Raw genomic sequence first — 21088 nt, forward strand, 5'->3', positions numbered from 1 at the left:
GCTGTGCCATTTCAACAGCGAGGACAGCAGCACATAACTCCAGCCGTGGGATGGTGTGAGCTGGTCGTGGTGCCAATTTGGCCTTTCCCATCAAAAATCCGAGGTGACACTGTCCTGAAGAATCCACTACCCGTAGGTAGGCCACTGCTGCTATGGCGACAGTAGATGCATCAGAGAAGACGCAGATCTCTCTCTGTTGTGCTGAGCATAGTGGTACTGTGACATAGGGCCTTGGGATGGATAGCTGTTCCAAATCACATAGAGAATCCTTCCAAGCTCGCCAGTACTGCTCCTTTTCAGGAGGATGGGGGTCATCCCACTCACATAGCTCAGAAGATAACTCCCGGATCAGAGCCTTTCCCTGTACAGTAATGGGAGCAACAAATCCTAGACGGTCGTAGAGGCTATTAACTGTGGACAGCACGCCTCTCTTGGTGTATGGCCTCTCTTCTTTGGACACCTTGAAGATGAAACTATCCGACTCAAGGTTCCAAGACAGTCCCAGACTCCTCTGGATGGGTAACGGCTCTCCTCCGAGATCCAAATCTTTGAGATCTTTCGCAAGGTCTTCTGGAGAAAAAGATCCCATGACTGTGTAGCTGTTGGACGCTATCTTGTGAAGATGTATGCTGGACTCTGCCAACATGTTCTTTGTTCTCTTTAGAAGGCTGACTGCCTCTTCTTCTGTGGGAACAGAGGTTAACCCATCATCGACGTAAAAGTTTCTGTCGACAAATTCCTTTGCGTCCATGCCATGTTCTTCCTCTCCTGCCTGGGCAGCTCTCCGCAGTGCGTATATCGCTACAGCTGGTGAGGGACTGTTTCTGAATACATGGACGTTCATCCTACATTCGGTGATGTCCTTCTGGAGATCATTATCTTGGTACCAAAGGAATCTCAGATAATCTCGATGGTCTTCGCGGACGTTGAAGGAGTAAAACATCTGTTGCACATCTGCCGTTATGGCTATGGCCTCTTTTCGGAAGCGCATAAGTACTCCTACCAGCGTGTTATTGAGGTCAGGACCACTTAGTAGGACGTCATTCAAGGAAACACCTTCATATTTTGCACTCGAGTCGAAGACAACCCTGATTTGTTCTGGTTTTTGTGGGTGGTACACCCCGAAAATGGTTAAGTACCAACATTCCTGATCACTCTGCAGAGGTGGAGCTTGTTCTGCATGCTGGTTGTCAAGCATCTTTTGCATAAAACCGATGAAGTGCTCCTTCATATCCGGCTTCTTGTCCAGTGTGCGTCTGAGAGTGTTGAGACGTTTGAGTGCTTGGCTCCTGTTATTTGGAAGGCGGCAGCGTGGTGTACGAAAGGGCAAGGGAGCAGTCCATGTGTTAGAGCTATCCCTGACAACTTCCTTATCCATAATGTCAAGAAACGTCTCATCTTCTACAGATAAAGCAAGCCGATCATCATCCTTCGTCCTGTCGAAGACTGTTGAGCCGAGCCTGTCTGTGGCCTCCGTTTGTACAGGGCTGTCAGTAGAATGCTGGCGAAGATGGCTTGGCTGCATTGTACGGCCCGGCAAGGATTCCTTGACATGGATGGCGTTTGAGCAGGGTGTGAGGAATGATGACCTCCCGTTATTCAGCAGGTTTGTCTTGTAGACTGTTACATTGGCAGGCTTGTGAACGCGTCCCAGACACACATCTCCAATCACAACCCACCCTAGGTCGAGACGTTGTGCGTATGGCGCGTCATGACGTCCATTGTACTGTGCCCTCACCTTGTGAAGTCTCAGAATGTCTCTTCCTAAGAGTAGGAGGATGTGTGCCTGGGGGTCGAGCGGTGGGATTTGGTCAACTACTGCTTTCAGGTGGGAGTGATGTTGTGCCACATCTGGAGAAGGAATCTCAGACCTATCATCAGGAATTAAGTCGCACTCCAAAAGAGTAGGGAGAGGTACTTTAGTGTTTCCATCGAGAGATTCCACCATGTAGCCGTGGGCTCTCCTTCCTGTGGTTTCCATTACACCCGAGCATGTCTTTAGCGTGTAGGTCACAGCTTCTCCTCTGATGTCGAAAAGATCGAAGAAATCTGACCGTGCTAAGGATCGGTTGCTTTGGTCGTCCATAACCACGTACATTCTGACTGCTTTCTCTGGATGGTCTTTTGGATAGATTTTTGCAAGACATATTTTTGAACACGACCTTGGACTGTTTGCTCCTCTACAGATCTCAGTACACTTCGATGTCACCTCTGTTGATTCATCAATCCCTTGCTCCGTAGATTCCTCTGTGTCTGCCTCCCCGCCTTGCTGTACCACCTTTGGCAGGGTTTTTATTGGAGCAGGCCCAGGGTGCAGAGCGGAGACTTGCCTGTCACTGCCGCACTCTGTACACTTTCTCACCGCTTTACAGTCGTTTGCCATGTGCTTTGTTGAAGCACAACAGTTAAAGCAGTAGTGATGTTCCCTGAGGAAAGCCCTGCGTTCTTCAAGTGGCTTGTTTCTAAAGCTGTGACACTTACTGAGGGGATGAGGCTTTTTATGGAGAGGGCAGTGTTTCTCCTGGTCATTGTTTTCAGTAAATCCACTGCCCACCTCAGTCTTCCTCACTGACACCTGAGTTCTGCTTTTCAGTTCTTTCTTGGTGAACTGTGGGGGGCCACAGGAGGAGAAGGTGAAGCTAGGGTCGTTTCTTGTCCTGTGTGGTTGCGTACAAATTGTGAAAAGAAGGCGAAGGGTGGAAAAGCGACTCTGTATTGGTCTTTGTACTGGCAGCCTGCATTGATCCACTTCTCTTGTAATCCATATGGCAGCTTTTCAACGATTGGGTTTATCCCTCTGGCTGTGTCTAGATATGTGAGTCCGGGCAAATAGCTTTCCTCCATTGCAAGCTCCAGCTCCAGAAGTAGATCTCCTAGCTCTTGTAGTTTTAAATTGTCTTTGTTGGAGATTCTGGGGAAATCATCAATCTTTTTAAAAAGGGCTTTCTCAATTGCCTCTGGGGCACCATAGGTTTCCTCTAGACGTCTCCATACCATACTCAGGCCTGCAGCTGCGTTCTGCACATGTATAGAACTGATCCTCCTCGCCTGCTCAGATGACTGAGGCCCCAGCCACTTCACCAAGAGATCCAGTTCCTCTCTCGACGACAGTTCCAGGTCTTTAGTGAGGCTGATAAAGGAAGATTTCCACCCCCAGTAGTTCTGCGGACAGTCATCAAACTTCTGGAAGCCTGAAGTCACCACCTCCCGACGGATTAGGAATTTGACCACATCCGGGATCGCAGCTGACTCATTGGTGGGAGCATTTTGAGAATACGTTTGAGGTGACCCATCATATCTCTTCAGAGCTGGCATGGGTCGCTCGCCCGCATCCAACTTTGGCTGAGGTGTGTGTGCTCTAAATGTGTGGCTGGTTGGCAGTGGCTGGAAGTTTGTCTCTTCTAGCTGTTGCCGGTTGATAGAGCTAAGAGCTTCACCTGCAGCATTAGGCTGAATCAGAATTGTCTTCCATGGCTGCTCCGAATCTAGTTGTCCGGTTTCCAGTTGGTTCTCACTGGTATTGGACATGGAGTGTTTTTGAACATAGTCTCTGGTTCGCTGGGCAGGAGTGAGAGAGGGTACTGGAATGTCATTTCCCCGATGGGATTGCATTTCCTCTTCTGCAGCAGCTTCTAAAACCTTCGCTTCCGCCGTGGCTGTAGCTGCTGCCCTCTCTAGCTTTAAGATGTGTAGCTGTGCCTGCAGGTCTGCTTCTTTGTATGCTGTATCTGCAGAGAGCCGTGCCTTTTCTTTCATTACTTTTGCTTCTTTTCCAGCATAAGACAGCTCTATGCGTGCAGCTTCAGCCTTTGCACGTGCTCGCGCAGCTGCTATACTGGCTGATGATCGACTGCTACGTTGTGATGCTCTGCTGGATGCAGACAGTGACCGTGCTCCAAGTGAGTGGACATCTTCTGTTTTCTCTCGGGTATCCATCTCTTATGTATTGACAATCAAAAGGGAAGATGCAAAGCGTCCAGTTGTAATCCTGTTCGTACAGCAAGACTTGGCTGTAATGTCTTTTTACTATTCTGTCCTCGTCTGATACGTTGCTGTCAAACTAGACAGATAGTTAACACTTGAGGTGGTCCAATGAAAAATTGAGGCATGGAAGTTTAAGGTCTTTACTTATATTTCCATCCTTGAACAGCGTAATTGAATCCACTCTCAACATTCTTTGTAAAACTGTAATAAACATACAAAATAAAATCTAATCACTGTTCAGCTCTTTAAAGTATTTACATATTAATTAAACATAATGTACACACCATAAACACACTCGAGAAAACGTAGATACGCCACACTTACTGACACACATACTGCTTAACAAGCTAACTCCTTAGCAACTGTGATAACTGTGTAGAGGAACCGAATCCCTAGAAAACACAAACATATACATATCATTCTGCTACTCTTAAACATCACGCAAGCATGTCGGAATGTACTCACAGACATATAGTGTCCCAACATCGCCATGAACGAGGAGTGAACTGCACTAGCGATCTCCCGACTGAAGCAATTAATCTGATGCAGCGCCCCACAGACGTATAACGGAAAAAACCACAAGGTGGCACCAAAGGACAACGCAACGTCTGCATACAGATACTCATCAGATAAAGGTAAAACGAAATGAAATCAGGCTATTTAAATAAAACAAAGTATAGTTACAGTACAATAACTGTGCTAACAGACTGTACCGTTGTCAATGACACATCGTTCACCGGTGAAGGAGCGCCCAAAGCCACCACACACCACATCCTGATAGTGACAACAATCGTAAACAAGTTTTTTTTTTATTATTGTTATTTTCATTGTAGGTGAATCAAAGCTTTAAGTTGATGCATTTACCAAGGCACACAGTGAGGCAGCAGGCATGGATTCAGCCCAATCTGACAAGTCAAACAACATCGCACAACCTGCGCTGGATGTTAAAACCTGTGACCTTCAGTTTCATGAGCTCACTGCAAGTCACCACAGTGAAGCTACATGGCGGCACGAGGCGCAGAGTTCCATGATTAATTAGATTTAATTAAAAGGGTAAACCATAAAATTAACCCCTTTTAAGGAGGGCAGGCTTGAATTATTAAAAATTTCGATGAAAACAGAGACACCATAAATCTGTTTTTAGTCAAACCAGCACGTGTCATTAATCCATGTTTCCGGCTGTTAGATTATGACATGCAGTAAGTGGACTGCAGAGGGAAAACAGACAGCACCCTGCACGGTCACCAACAAACCTCTGCTTCATTGTTTATCAATCATGCTATTAATTTATCAATCATGCTTGATGTTGCCAGCAATAATCTTTGACATAGCGTCTTCAGACTGACTAATTTCAGGATTGTTCTGTTCAAAACAGATGAGGAGAAGGCAAGTTACTGTGAATATATATCAGACCGCAATCACAATAGCTGGAAAATGCATAGGAAATGATCATTTTGGGTCATAAAATGAAGCCATGATTTCATTAGTGATGAAATTATGTGCTGATACTAAATCCGTCACATGATGGTGGTGCTGTATAGAAGGCTATTATCACCAAAATGTTTACAATTCATGCTGAGGGGGACATAAATGCTGGAGCAAATTGCATGAAAATCCATCCAATCCAATAGCTGTTGATGCATTTCACACCAAATACACACACACACACACACACACACACACACACACACACACATTTATATATATATATATATTATATCAATGGTTGCACAATAAATGGAAACATTCAGGTAAATGTAAGCGATACAAAGTAGTGGTAATATGCAGACACAGAGTAGCAAGCGTGTGTGTAGGAAATGTTTATGTGTTGCCTGGCAACAGCCTTGTCTCCCTTCAAGTTGCGGAACTATTTGTATTGGCGGAGCCAAACAAATGATTAAATAAACAAACACATCATAATCTCTTGTCGCTTATTACTGTTAACAAATAAAATGCGCTTGTAGAACTTTTGTATAAAAGCAATATCACACTCGAAGTCGTGCTGTTGTGTCCATGGTGGCAGGCATGTGATCCTGTCTCATTTTTGGTTTTGTTTTGTTTTGATTTGGTTTTTTGTTTTTTTTTGAGTCCATGGTGGCAGGCATGTGATGTCACTGTGACATCACAGTCTGATCTTCCATATTTGGGGCGGGGTTATGATCTTTGAACAAACATCAAAGCACATCAAAGAACTTTGTTCCTGCTGTGCTGTGTTCATGTCATATATCAGGGTAGCACAATTTCACTGCATAGAATATTATCACATTGACACTTGACATTGACACACAACAGTTTGCTGTTCAGACCATATCGTTTACAGTTGTATACTGAAGTAGACATAAACTAAAAGCAAGATGTTTTGGTTTCCGAAACCCAGAGAGGAGACACAAAGTCTTCTTGACAACATTTCCGTAGCTGCTGAGGAAACAGAAGACATCGGGCCTGAGAATGCCCGACAGCTACAAGCTGACAGAAAAGCAGCTAGTGCTTCAAACAAATATCTTCTCAACAAAAAGAGCAACTTGGACATTAAACTCCAGCGTCAAAGAGACTTGGAAGAAAAATGTAGGGTTGCTCGAGAAGAAATGCAAAAAATCACCCAAAACAACCACATTCTTGAGCAAGAAATTCAAGGAAGATACCTGCAATTAAAGGACTATCACGCCTTGGAGGGTGAATATCAGGGGATAAAGACTCTAAACAAGACCTTGAGCAAGCAGAGGAATCAGCTGCAGGCCAAGGCTCAGGACCTCCAGCAGAAACTCTTCAGGCAAAATCACTTGGAAGAGAAAATGAAAAAAAAGAGGGAGGAGAATGTAGGCTTGAGCTACCTCATCACTGACCTACAACAACAGCATCGGGATTTGACCGAAAAACTTCGCCATGGATCAAGGATGAAGGCTGAGTATGCATCACTGAAAGCTGAGAAAATCCAATTCATGGACCAAAATTACGGCCTCCAATACATGATCCGGGATATGAGAGATGAATACGAAAGTGTGAAACCTTGGCTTAGACAGTATCGTCAGAACAAAGCTCAGCTGCAGGAGCTTCACCATGAGAACACTGTCCTCAGGCAGGAATTTAGGCACCTTCAAAGCGAGCTCACACAGGGACAGTCACTTGACAAGGAGCAGAAAAACATCATATCTGCTGCAGAGACCATCAGCCAAGAGAATTCTGATCTGCATAACAAAATTCAGAAGCTCCGCCAAGAGCTCCAGAATTTTGAATGTGTGGAGGGCAGATATGAGGAATGTCCACTAACGGCTGTCCTGAGACAAGACACTGAAGGGCTGGACAACAAGGTCCCAAACGAGACAGTTAGGGCTGAAAACACTGAAGTCAAGGAAAGGAAGGGGGAGGACGGGAGCTTAGATAGTGTCCAGCTGCACACCGAGGGGAAGGAGGGGGAGCAGCAGGTCCACCAGCCCCTCTTATCGTCCACAGAAGCTTCTGGACTGACCAGAGAGGTACGAGGGCCGACAGGAGGTGTGCTGGACAAACAGCTGGACCAATCTGAGAGATGCCTGAATCAACCAGAGGGGAGTTAGGGCTGCGTTGTAGTTGTACTGTAAGAAAGTGAGGCTTCAACCCCCAGCCCTGCTTCCCTCTGTGTTCTCCATACAGGTTTTCTCCAGGTGCTCCGGTTCACCCGCCTACACAATTGCAATCATCGAACAAACTTCAGCAGCCCGCAGGACTTGTTTCCAAATTGCATCCAGTTTGTTAAAGCCACTCTCGTGTTCCTACTTCTTGATCGCTACGTCTATCACTCCTGCCTGGTAGGATTTCTTCATATTATCCACTTCTTCTATCTGGCCGTTGTACATGCCGAGAAGGCATTTTCATGAACAGGGCCCCGTCATATCTGTTGTAAAGCAAATAGGACCTGGGCCCTTATTTGATGAATTGTAAGATAAAAAAAATTGTTCACTTTTTTCATAACTGCAATCAAAAATAAAGAATAATAAAGAAGAAAATAATAAAGAAAATAATAAAGAAAAAAAATACACAAGTGGTAGAGCTTTTAGAGTGATTGTACGAAATAGAATTGGTTTTAGTAATACCTGAAAAATTCACGATAGGGTAGGTTCTGCTCATTTTTTGCATTTGATTTCAACATTTAAGATGTTTTCATTTCATTTTAGCCATTCCCCCTTTATTTAATGTCTATTCATATATTATAAATATGTAGATGGTTGTTAATTACATGTTAATTGCTACCGCCGATATGAAGGAATTCAGATAAATTACTTTTTTTTTTTTTTTCAAATAAAATATATCTTTTCATTACCTACAACACATCACTTGGTAAAATATAAGGATCCTGCACTGCAGAGCAGAACCTGAACCTGAAAATCTATCAGTGTGTCTGAGGTGAAGCTGAAGCATTGCTTTCACTAAAAAGGGGCCTACAAGTCCACCACAGCAATGTGAAAGACTCATATAAAATGATAGGACATCTTCACATGATTTGATATTCACACGCAGAGCTCTTTGTTTGAAGTGTTACAAACCGGGCAATAATCTGGGTTTAATAATCCTAACAGTGAGAAAGAAACTAACCAGAAAAAAAAAGACTGCTGATGTTTTTTCCCCTTAAATGAACACGTTGCCCTTTTTGTAAAGGAAAGCGGAACCCTGTAAGCATGAGATTAACACTCCTTCACTGTCTTACAGTACTCTTTTGACTTATCCTGCACAAGTGCTCTGAAGTTATTTGATGTGAGTTGTAACTGGAGACATGCTCTCTTGCCTTCTAAGAGGAATGAAGTATAATGAAGGACGATGTTATATTGATTTTTGTGGGGGATCACTAAGCCCACGGGACAATTAATGCTCACTGAATGCTCTTGAACATATGGAGAACATACCCCGCTATTAATGGTTTGTGGTACTGCAATAATAGTACTACCAGTCGTAATGTAAGTGGGCAGTAGTAGTGGCATGTCTGATAAGCACGGTTTTGTTGATCTGCAGGACTAAAAAATATAGATTTCTTTCTAAACGATGAGTTCCATATTTGTTGTTTCAAAGGCATTTCAACACTATAGACTGTGTCAAGCAAGTCTTAACAAGACTGCACTTTAAAAAAAGAATCTTTAAAACACTGTTGAAACAATATGTCAGGAAAGTATATGTATCTAAAAAGTTTTCACCTTACAACCAAATTTAGGCCAGTTTTAACCTATACATACAGAGGAGTGATAAATTAGGACATAAGGACATAACTTACCATGCATCTTCTCACCGAACTCTCAGTGAAAAAGCTAATGAGCATATTTCAAACTACTCCATGTAAGCTAGCCCAGGTTAATCCTTACTTCACTGTAATGTTAGACGTTGTTTCACCTAAAGACCAAGTTCATCTGTCAGTTAGACCAGGGGTTCCCAAACTTTTCCATGCCATGGCCCCCCAAACAGCATTAGCTTCTAACTGGGGACCCCCTTTGCAAACCCACCGACAATGCTACAAAATACGTAAAGAAACATCAACTTTTAGAATGATTTTCTTACTTTTATTCACTATTCAATAATTATTACATTTGTTTAACATAAGAATATTATTAACGAACATGTTTTCAACAGTGTATTATATTTCCACTGAATAATGAACTTTTCAACAAACTGTTGACAGACAGAACAAAAGAAATCAAACCTCTTAAGTGTGTGTGCGACAGACAGAGATTACGGATGGGCTTGATGGCTCCTACAGTTTGTCAAGCCTTGGCTTAATGTCTGTCAGTGCACCAACCGCCAGGTCTACATGCGACTTCATGACGTCATGAACGATGGCAGGCAATCAGAAAGATGAACATGGCAAATAACATTTCGATATGATATATGTTTCTAAATTATATTTTATAATGATGATTTAAAAAATAATTAGATTATATTTTATAATAATGATTTTAAATATATAATTAGTAATTAATAATGATTATTATTATGTAATTTTGCTATCTTCCCTCAAATTTTCTGAGGCCTCCCTAGTGTCCCCTGGCGACCCCCCAGGGGGCCGCGGCCCCCACTTTGAAAACCACTGAGTTAGACTACTGGGTTGTACTGGTGGTGTACGAGTAGCTAGACGTAGTTCTATCAGTCATAGTAATACAGCCATAAGTTGTAATGGAAATCTTTCCCACAGTGCTCGCTAACATCAGTAGCATGGATGTGCTAGCAGTTGTTTCAACTAGCAATAATTGGAAAGTAGAAAAGTTGCATCTTAACATTGTGTAGGAGTAGCAATAGTATCTACTGTAGTACTTATAGTAGCAGTCATCATACACAAATAGTAGTGGTGTATACATGGAAGCTAATTGTTCTGTTTTGCCTCTGGAACAGCGCGCTTTCATCGAAGCATATTTGGCCACAGCAGATACTTGGCTAAGCTATCTATCTATATGAAGTTAATCGTCCCATCTGCTGAGGTTTATTGTCATAAACGCCTCGCAGGGGCCAAACATCTATTGGCGGCTCCCTCAGCTCGGTTTTATTGCCGATATAAAAAGCTTTGATTCGATGTTGATGTCCTCAGACAGCTGGTGCGTGTGTGTTTTTAAGCGTGGCTCAATCAGCCTTATCTGCTGCTGAGATGGCATCTGATGCGTTCAATGTTTCTCCCCAATAGAATTTCATTCATTATAATTAAGACTCTAACCACAGTTTACTGATGTGTCTACCAATAATCTGGAATTTGATTTTTAACGGCCCCTGATTTTTCACAGATTTTCCAACAATGTGTACCATAATACTGTGGGCCCAGATCATCGGTTCCATCTTATGTTTGAGCGTACAACACTGCAGTTAGCGAGAACAGGAAACGGGTTCGCGGTGAAGTGTGTCATCCGACCACATGAGCGTGGCTGGCTTCCATCTGCTGAGCCATTCTGAATTAGACCCTGAGTTATTGGTAGCATCTGCACATTTGTAAATGGGTAAACTGAAGCCATCTGTAAATCTGTCAATTGGATTGCTGCATAATTCATACTAACAAAAAAAACAAGATAAAATCAGAATTATATGATAAAAGCTTTGGTGAAAATACATTTTTAATTAAAGTTTGCAGAGGTCATACAGAAGAAAACCAGTATGGGGGGTCATTAACTACAGAGAGAGCACAGCTACAGCTCAGTTTTGTGAAAATTAGATCAGCAGACACGACTACTACGACTAGCAGTGCAATGATCATTATTTGAAACACAGTAAAGCAGCGTTTAACGGTCTTGGCTGAAAGTAGAAATGGCACTATGAATACAATGTACAAACTTAACATAAAACTGTACATTAATGACTACACACCCACCGGTCAGAGTGGATCATCTGTGCACCCTTTGGCGTGACATAGCTAAGCTCTCCTGAATGATTCCCGTACAAAGCACCAATCATCTGGCTGGGTTGTCGGGAAGGCAGGTCAGTGGGCTCATGACTGCACCGAGGCATCGACTCTCCTCTCACCAAGGCACTCAACCCCCAACTGTACCGGCCAACAGCAGACTGTGGTCATACTGGGAGCCTCCTGACTGTATGAATGTAGAACAGTGCTGCTAAAAAAAAAAAAAGACAGCATATAACCTGAAGTCTGCTCTGCTTGGATGAAAAAAAAAAAAAATCTTTACAGTACTCTGATATCTCTAGTAAAGTCGCAAGTATTCAAGTACCTGAGAGCGTCGTCACATTGTCCCTTTGTCGTCAGTAACAGAGCCAAAGGGTTTGGTGTTTAACCATTCAGCACCATGGTTGCAGATACTCAGTGACATGGCACCAGTAACATCTGTCTGAGAACAGCTCCTTTCGATACTCGGTTGGCTGTAAACATTTAAGGCTTTAGTGATTTTCTCCTCACAGTGATATTTGAAACGAGCAAAGGGAGGATTGTCTGCTGCTGTCGGTGTAAATCGGTGACCAGCAGCTAACAGATTTCCTATTATACCTTGATAACGTAACAAAACCTGAAGGGGCCAACGAAAGACAATCACTTCGATATTAGACATACATTCGTCATATCCTTAGTGCTATAAAACAAAGACAATGTTCCATTACAGTCCCTGTAATCAACATATATTAACTAAAATATAAATAGCAATTGGGCTATAATACACAAGTGATGGGGAATCAGGTAGCTTGATCGTGTGTGGGAGGGGAAAGTTAAAAGGCTGAAATACAAAATACAGCAGTGACCGACTCCCACCACAGGAGGGCACTGTCACATTGGCAATACTGCTTCACCCTTCGCTCTGGAATCTCCCGTCCCACGGTCGAACCATGAGGCACATCTGAACTGTTCACATCACAACCAATAGCGGAAGGGTTTCACTTCAAAATGCGACCCCCCACCATTAAATCTTCAGATTTTGGGAAAGAGTTTTAGGCCTCAGTCGAACCATTCATTTATTCATTAATAAACTAACAAAGCACCAATGGTTTGACACCACATTCTTCACTTTTAGGAACAACACCTGAGTGTTCAAATAGCCGCAAATTCCATCTCCTCGCACGTCTAACTGGCTGGAGGGTGGCCGACGTCCAGTCTCCTCTGCGCGGAGCCCCTTTTTCGGGCAGCTGGCACAGCGCTGACTACATTTCCCAGTGCGCCTGGGGTCTGGAAGAAAGCCTTCGAAGCGGATGTGGTTTCCTTTGGAGTATGAGGAGTCTGCAAAGGGAGAGAGCGATGTCAGACGGGAGCACATTTACACCATATACTGTCGCCAGCTCGGAGCATTTTCATACATTTCTCTGGAGGTGCGTTCGAGGACTCAAGGTGTGAGCTTTTTCTGGTGCTAAAAACACTGCTGCTCAACATCTGAGCATCTCTGGATGCTTCAAATCTGACTGTTGCCAGAACATGATAACATAACAATACTATAAATAAATATAAGCAAAGAAACGTCACTCTGACGAACTCAGGAAGTATTCAGTCTTTCTAATCATCAATCAATGGAATAACTGTTTCAGCTCTACAGCGATTTGGCGTGCAGTGTGACTAAACACTGCAGCAACTAGCGGCTGGACCTTTTCATGAAGGTGTCACTCCACTTCTATTGAAAATGAAAGTGGGCGGGAAAGCGAGGACGCTCCTGGCTGATTCCTCTATAAGGCACAGTCATTGACTCGTCGCATTGTCTCTAACGCTGCGATCGCTCGCCATCCAGCGCCTCGGCGGGCTGTCTAAACACGCCTCTGTTGGAGAGGAGCAATGCCTGCAGGCTGTGTTGGGCTTTTGCAGACAAGAACATTAATCCCTATTTAACAACTTGGAGATTAATCAAGTTGAACCGCTGCGGCGCACAGACAGTGTCTAAAGGAGTAAATGAGGGGAAACCTTCCACATAACAGATGCTGCACTTGCTCTCATGTCAAGCTGTGTTGTGGCATTTTGCCTGATACCAGAAAGGTCACGTCTCATTATGAAAGCAAATGATGTTGAAGTTAATGCGTTTTTAGGGCTGAGACCTGTGTGTGTGTGTGTGTGTGTGTGTGTGTGTGTGTGTGGACTACAGCAGTATAGAAAAGTCTCACCAGTGGTTCTGGTGTGTTGATGCTGACAGTCTGACGTGGTCCTGGGGGAGAATGTGGAGTAGCTGCCGCTGAGCTGTACAGTCGGCTCTGTTCTGGAGTGGAGGGCGATGGAACCGACGACCTGCCGATCTCTGATGCTGCTGCCAGGCCATACGGCGCCGCGCCCACCATGAAGTGGGCAGGTGACATCACAGCGGGCAGGCTGAAGCTCAGTTTGCTGTGGGCGTCTGAGCCTTGCTGTGGTAGGCCGCTGGCCACCAGGGGGTAGTGGGAGAGGGCTGAAGAGGGCAGCAGCACGTAGGGCAGCGCCAGGGTGGGGACACCGCTGGGAGGAAGTGCGAGACCAGCTGGTGGCTGGCTGGCAGAGAGGAGGAAGTTGAGGCTGTTCAGACCTGGAGAAGGTGGATGAGGAGAAAACAGGAAGACTTTATTGTAAAACATTTACTAAAAACTCTCCTGACCTGTACTGAGACAGGAAGTGTCCCATCATTCTTAAGTTGACATTTTATTGCTTTATCCTCATCATCACGGTGGACTGGTTTGGCTGCGGTAAAGCAAAGAATGTACTTTTTTTAGTCTCAAAGTTTAGTCTCTTGGCTGAAGGTTTTAAAGGTTAGTATTCCTGTGTGTTTTTCACGTGTACAATCGTGATAATATGTTAAATATTCTGTTTTGTGGAATGAAATTGTATAAGCTCACAGAGAACTTCCGATTTTGCCTCGAGCGGGGACTACGAGTCTAATTAATCGAGGATCAGCGCGTACCAGAGGCTTCCATTTGGTAAAAATCCGCTTATCCATCATCCAAACATCAAAGCCATGTTTCTTCATATAGCACATGCTATAGCTAACTCTGTGTGCTGCTAAACGAGGCTGCACGAACACATGCAAGCTAACAATTCAGACACAAGTTGTGCATACAGTACCTGCATTGTTGGGCACGTAGAGGTAGTGTGATGGCTGGGCGGCCTCTCTGCTGCTGTTGCCACCTGGACTCCCATCAGCAGGCTGCTCTCTGCAGAGGCCTGCTGGGCGACTGGGGGAGGTCCTGCTGTTGCCTGTTTGTGAACCCCCCGCTGCTTCCCTGTGAGCTTCAGCTCTCATCTGGAAGGAAACACAGACAGTGAGAATGAATAAACCTGGACCTCATGATGGACAGTAAATGTAGAGGAGCCAACTTCTACAATCTGTAATGAATGAACATTTAATATCATGATGTGTGATAATTTATGCTTCAGCAACTAAAACCAGTTAACGCCCGCCAAGTAATTTAAAAGCTTCAGGTGTGCCTTTCTAAAAGACCATCTTATCATGAAAAGTGGGACTTTTTCAATCACCAGGACTGTGTGGCCCAGCTAATGGCGAGGGATCTCCAGTGATCAAATATCCTATTCATCACTAATGTGATACCTCTTTAATTACACCAGGGGATGAGTTATCCTCATTAGCCGGCATGTAGTATTTCTTATTTTCAATTTAGCAGACCGCAATCCAGCATGTGAATATACTGCACAGAATATAAAAAGGGCATTTATCCAGTAACAACCATCACAGGATGGGCGAAAACGGCCTGCACAGCTGCCAGAGTCCGCACTGGATCGAAGAAGCTGGATCGTAGAACAATGGGACTGATGTCTGTGCACTGGCTCGCTGTTCATGCGTGAGCTTTTGATGGAATGGCTCGCTCATTTTTTTTTTTTTTCCTGATTTGTAAAGTGTGCAGATGCTCTCTGGGTGATGTGCATGTTAATTAAAGTTGAATCTGGGGGGAGATATCATATAATCATTTTACTCAGTCAGTCTGGGACAAAATGACAATAACGATGGCTGATGCTAAACGCTAATCACATTTATTTTAACCCCAAAAACAACAGCAACAAACAACAAAAAAAAACACTCACCACGTCACATTCCTCTAACCCAGATGTTCCCCTCTTTTTCACCGCCACCCCCTCCTCCTCCCTTTCCTCCCTCCTCCTCTTCCTCCCCTCCTCAGACTCCAACCTCGGCGATCTCTGGCCTTCAGCCGCCTGGTCGGGCTTGTCCGGCGCCCTGTACAGCATGACCACCGAGGGCTGGGACAAGCTGGGCAGGTAGGCCAAGCACTGGGGAGAGGACGAGGAGGGTGTGAAGAGGGTCTCCGGGTGGAGGGAAGGCGCCAGCAGGGTGGGATGGGCGGAGGATGGAGGCAGCTGGCTGTTGCTGCTGCGGATGGAGGTCTGCGATGCAGCGCTGGGACAGTTCCTGCAAAAGAAACCAGACAGCATCAACAACTGAGCGGTCGTTAGAATTCGAGCATTCATCCCTGCAGGCTTTGGTCAGTCTTGAGTCTACTGAGTCAGGTAGTTTTACATTGAATGCATCGCCGCCGGCACCAGGAACGACGCCAGAGGAGCTAAATTCCAGGCTTTCGCTGGTCAAAACGCAGTGAGGTTCCTGAACCCCTGGAAAAGTCCTTGTGGTCTCGATTTCTCTGATCTCTCTCGCTCATGTGCCAACTTCCAGCTGACCACCTCCCCGCTATGAACCCCTGACTGATATCCTGTGGGCTACCACTGCCTCTGGTGCATTTCACCCAGCTTCATGTCGAAAATATCCCCTTTCAACACACACTTCTATGTCCTATTATCTCCCTCCCTCCATAAACACTTAACAGCCACAGTCTTGAGGCAGCAGCGGTTTGGCCGACCATAGAAATAACATGAAGTACTGCACACTGTTTCTATGGAGCCAATGCATATATTCATAAGAGACAAAAGCTATTCGTGTCCACAGCAGTCAGCTCATGTTGCACGCGGCCTAAAGCTAAACACATGAGCCAGTGCAAACACTGGCAGTGAGCGTGAAATGTTATAATGAAGTCACTGTCGGTAGCTTTTAAGACCAGTATCCATTAGGATGTAACTGTTTAGCCTCAGAGTGAGAGCGGAGTTAATTTTGAGAAGACCACTTTATTGTCTAATCTCTTGTTACGGGCAGCCGATGTGGACGCTCTACATTGATACTGACAGACAGTCCTGGCAACTGTTGACAAGAAGAGCGACTGTGTGCAGTAAATCTGTGGTGGATGACTGCAGATAAATCTAAACAAGACAGGTCTCAACTGTGAAATGCGAAGAAGAATCGGGGTTTTCCCTACAATTCTAAGCATTTTTCACAGCATCTAAGCCAAATGGAGAGAAAAATAAGCCTTAAGTGTGTGTGTTAGTATAAACTCACTCAGGGCTGTTTCCAAACTGCAGTCGACACACTGCACTGCTGCTTGTCCTTCTGGAATAATCCACGGGCTGGTTTGGCAGACCTGCAGTGTGAAGGTAGAAACCAATTAATCAGACAGGAACAGAAAAACGTTCGACTGTGATAAACTGTTCCGTTTGGCCGATGAAACAGCGTCAGAAATTCCAAATTCAGAGCGGCCACTTACCCGCAGCTTCCCGGCGTGGACTGCTGGGCGCAGAGCTGACCTGCCGCTGGACGGCCACAGACGTCGGCGTGATGTTGAAGGAGCCGTGGCGGGCCATCCTGGCTTTTCTGAGGTCCGCCATCGGCTGTGTGGTCACAGCTGCCACGTTAACACTGTTTCCTAAAGATGATGACAGTGAGACGATAAGGCTGAGTTAGCATGACAGCGGTAATGACATCTGAATGACTGTCGGCAGAGGAAGGGTTCAGGGGTGTTTCTGAACTACTTCAGTGGAGTTAACAAAGCCAGTCTTTAACTCTTACCAGCATTTGCGGAGGTGTTGAACTCAACAGGACCGAGCCACTTGAAGGCCGGCTTCCTGCCCGACTCCTCTCGGACGTGGACCTTCTTTATGAGGCCCAGGCTGGTCAGCACATTGGCGATGTCGTACAGTCGCCGCACTTTGGCTGCAGATCAAGAGGTGAGGTTTAGTTTTGATCGAACGGAAGAAACGGGATTTGCTTCACATACAATCGATTCTTTCTTCCTCACTTTTGTATTTGCTGTGGCTCGACGAGTCCTGGCTCTCCTCGATGAGGATCTTCGCCGCCGCGTCCAGAGTTACTGTCTGAGTTTTGGACACCAGGAACAGCATGACAAACTTCTGGCTCATGATGCGCAGAGATTTGTCTTTCCTGTTGCCACCAGCTACAAACAACAGAGAAAAATATTATGAGGCCATCACATCCAATAAGCCACAACAATAGCAGCTCGCATTAACCACTTAATGGTCATCAAAGCCTGCTCCCAGGGTTCACCTTTGTAAACCACCTCTTTGTCATGAGTGCTGTTGTCACCCAGCCACACTGACAAGTCAAGACACACACACACACACACACACACCCTGTGGATGAAAAGCTCTGTGTGTGTAAGAGGAGGTAGGATCGCTATGGAAACCAGGCTTGTGTTCACTCCTGTGAGTGCGAGGGGGACAGGAATTATCGTTTAGCCGTAGCGTTAATTTGGTGGCACCTGCTCCTGAAATAAAACCAACACTTGAAGTTTTACAAGTGCGGCATTGAACTGATGGTCTTAGGTTCAATAATAAGCTCCTTTCTCACCGCTGTTAGAGCAGCCTATGTAAACACATGCAAAGGTGGAGAGGAGAGGAAAATGGAAGCTAGTGGAAATCTCTTGGTTCATTACCACTGCCAGCGTCTCCCTCCGCTCCGTCATCCTCGCGGCCCGGACCAGCCTCTCTGGCCTCGGAGGCCAGCTCCATCTGGAGGTGGTACCCCTGCTGCCGGCCCCTCCGCTGCAGCTCCTCCAGCGTGGTTTCAAGCTGCCGACGGCCGTGCCAGGTGTAGCTGTTCTTGGCTATCCGACCCACGATCATGAGAGACTCCAGCACGTTGACTATGTCATAGATTCGCCGCCGTTCCACCCCTGACGATTAGAGTGCGAGAGCAGGGAAATGACCTGTCTGCTCTGGGGAAACATGCTCACATTTGGATAAAAACAGGCTGGGACATGTCTAGCCCCCCTCCCCCGAGACTCAGACTCTTACCAAGACTGGTCGCCACCTCGTCCAGTGAGATCCAGATGGGGCTGTGTGGCGGTGGGTAATCTGGGTAGAGGGCCAGGAACTTCTGGCACAGCAGACCCAAACTCTTCTGCTTCCTGCTCGGCTTTTTGTCAGCGTCATCCTCCTCCTCCGCGGCTTCAAACTGGACAGACAGATAAACGATCATTTCCCAGTTCTGTGAATTACCACCGATGTAGAGAATTTCACACAGGCTAAGGGGAGAAAAAAATATCTTTCAATCCCAAAAAAGATGTTATCCTATAAGGCTGGGAAAAAAGCTCAGGGCGGTTTAGGCTCCGGCTGCCGTTTTATATTCAATATGACTTCATTTATTATGCATAAGTGAGTGATTGCATTTGTGCTTTTGAAAACATGTTATCTTGAGAGGTCAGCTGTTAACGCGAGTGTTTTTTCCCTGGACTAAGACTGTGGAAATTCTGGGTTCCCAAGAGAGCGTTTCCCTAAATTAACTAACAAACAAGACCTACGATCTAATGGATTTCTGCCTGGCCGAGAGCTAAACCAAGAACTTAAAATACAGTTTAGCTCTTAGCCTCTGTGGTGGGTGCTGAAATGTTTCGTCTCACATACCTGACAAGACTCTTCCACCTCTGTATCCTCCGGCACAACATCTGGACTCACGGGCTTCTCCTCATTCTCTATGGGCCTAAAGAGCACTTTTTTCATCTCTCTGTCCCGGATGTCTGGGCTTGCAGCGCTGATCAGCATCTTCAGATTGGCCGTGGGCGTCCAGGGCTCCACCAGAGCCGTGTGTTTGATGGGGGTGATGTGGACCAGGTCGGGGGTGGTACCTTTTCTGCCTATCAGCAAAACCGGAACGACGGACTCGGCTGATTTCATTGGCGTGGATCTTCTCTTTTCCTTGCAGATGTTTTCCTGTGACGGAGACAGCAGAGTGAAACACCGTATAACATGTAACCCTGTTGAAAACAGTCATTTTAAAGCTGCTGCTCTCCATCACATGGAGGACATCCACCTGAGGCATGCTGTTGCATTTGATTTTTCCCCAATCCACAAACTATTTGCCCACTTTATCTCATGAAAACCCTGCTGCTTAAAGCCAAACCCCACTGCAGCCTTGCCCATATCTCACAGACTCTTAACATGCCACAACATTGCTCTAAACCTCTCTCTGATTAGCTGTGCAGCTCTCCCTCAGCTGCAGACATACCGGACCTGCTGCCCCGCTCTGACCACACCTTGGATTGAAGATTGAAGCAGTGGGCCATCTCACCTTTTGTTCATTGTGCCCCCCATCCTCCTCCTCCTCCTGCTCCAGGGTGAAACTTTTCCTTGGGCTTGTGAGGTCTTTCAGTGCAAGACATTCAACTTCCATCTGGGAAACCTGTAGTCGAAAAAAGGATTTGTACGTGTAGAAACTCAGAAACAGATCCATGTAAAATACATTGGCAGAGGTGAAGGGGAAGTTAAGGAGATTTCAAGCAGCTCAGAAAACGAGTGTTCCTGAATTTGGCGCAAAGACCATCAGCTAATTAGCCCGTAGCAAGCTAACGGCAGTAACCTAACTATCAACCTCCCTCCTGAACACTCTGGTTTATTGCTAAACCTTAAACCTATTGACTCGCAGCTAATGTAGGAAGTTGGATGTATTATTGCATGACCTTAATTAGTTACGTTAAATCTGAGTTGTAACGTAAGGTGGAGCATTAACGTTATTAACGTAGTATAGGGCCAATTCACCCAAATGAGTGCATACACTTAGGTGTGGCAGCGCCTGTGAAAGACAACGACTATGTTACTGTTACTTATTAATAGTCATAAAAGATAACTTAGCTGTAATTAGCCACTCGGCTAACGTTACTAGCTCAGCTGATAAGCATATCACAACTAGGAAACAACTGGAGGGAAAACACCATTCCTTACCTTTCTCCGATTTTGAATAAATATAATATTCCAATGTTGCTCAGTGTCCGTTGTCACAGGCTTGTCAGTGCGTAGTTTTTCAGAGCAGCATAGCAGATAATTTCCCTCTTTAAAATAAGCGGGTAGTCCTCCTCAGCCTATATCTACAGTCCTTAAAGACTCCTGTCCGATTAGCGGAAACTGCACTGTCCCGTGGAGTCCAGCATCACCCGCTCAAGCTTGTTTTCTGGCGCTCTCAGGCATCTGGCTCAGTCCAGCCAATCAGCACCCAGGTGATGGCTACGTCATTCAGCTCCAACCAGTCAGCGTTATTGTGCTCGGGTGCGCGCCTCAGCCTCAACCAATGGACGTGGGTTACGACCACGCCTCCAGAGTTGTGTTGGCGGGGCAACCGGCGCGCTCTGTCCAGCCTGAGGGGAGTTTAAAGAAAGAAGCGAGGTCTCACTCTGTAAGTTTTTCTGGGTATATCAACAGAAATGGCGGCGGGGAAACCTGTTTCTTATGGTCAGCAGTTTTAGGTAGTTTATAAACAACTGACGTTTCAACATGAAACACTGCCTGATGTAGTGTTCTCCACACTGTAGAAGACTATATCAAGCAGAAATGGAGCTCGACACGAACTTCATAGGTGCACTTGAAATAGTTCAACATTACTTGAGTCATTTGAATCACAACTTATATCCATAATTG

The 21088-nt window shown here is 45.4% G+C and overlaps 1 protein-coding gene across 1 annotated transcript; it reads right to left on the reverse strand.

Moving 5' to 3' along the window:
• Positions 1–11134: 11134 nt before the first annotated feature.
• Positions 11135–20449, reverse strand: e2f7 (E2F transcription factor 7). The gene is made up of 13 exons (XM_076722545.1): positions 20399–20449; positions 19749–19859; positions 19085–19390; positions 18476–18635; positions 18115–18354; positions 17461–17616; positions 17232–17375; positions 16930–17088; positions 16725–16806; positions 15407–15749; positions 14432–14609; positions 13507–13898; positions 11135–12640 (listed from the first exon to the last, which is right to left on the reverse strand). Exons 2-13 carry the CDS (start codon positions 19848–19850, stop codon positions 12488–12490), a joined length of 2415 nt encoding a protein of 804 aa, XP_076578660.1. The 5' UTR covers positions 19851–19859; positions 20399–20449; the 3' UTR covers positions 11135–12487.
• Between the last annotated feature and the right edge of the window lie 639 nt (positions 20450–21088).

The sequence above is a fragment of the Chaetodon auriga genome, chromosome 22 (assembly GCF_051107435.1).
Source record: "Chaetodon auriga isolate fChaAug3 chromosome 22, fChaAug3.hap1, whole genome shotgun sequence".
Lineage (NCBI taxonomy): Eukaryota > Metazoa > Chordata > Actinopteri > Chaetodontiformes > Chaetodontidae > Chaetodon > Chaetodon auriga.

What these genes read in the sequence shown, in the direction of transcription:
- e2f7 (XM_076722545.1), bottom strand. Translation starts at nt 19,850, where the DNA reads ATGGAAGTTGAATGTCTTGCACTGAAAGACCTCACAAGCCCAAGGAAA. An exon ending in GGAGGGAGACGCTGGCAGTG is followed by an intron (nt 17,617 to 18,114) that starts GTAATGAACCAA and finishes TGTTGTTTGTAG; the next exon opens with CTGGTGGCAACAGGAAAGAC. An exon ending in TCAACACACCAGAACCACTG is followed by an intron (nt 12,641 to 13,506) that starts GTGAGACTTTTC and finishes CTCCCTTTGCAG; the next exon opens with ACTCCTCATACTCCAAAGGA.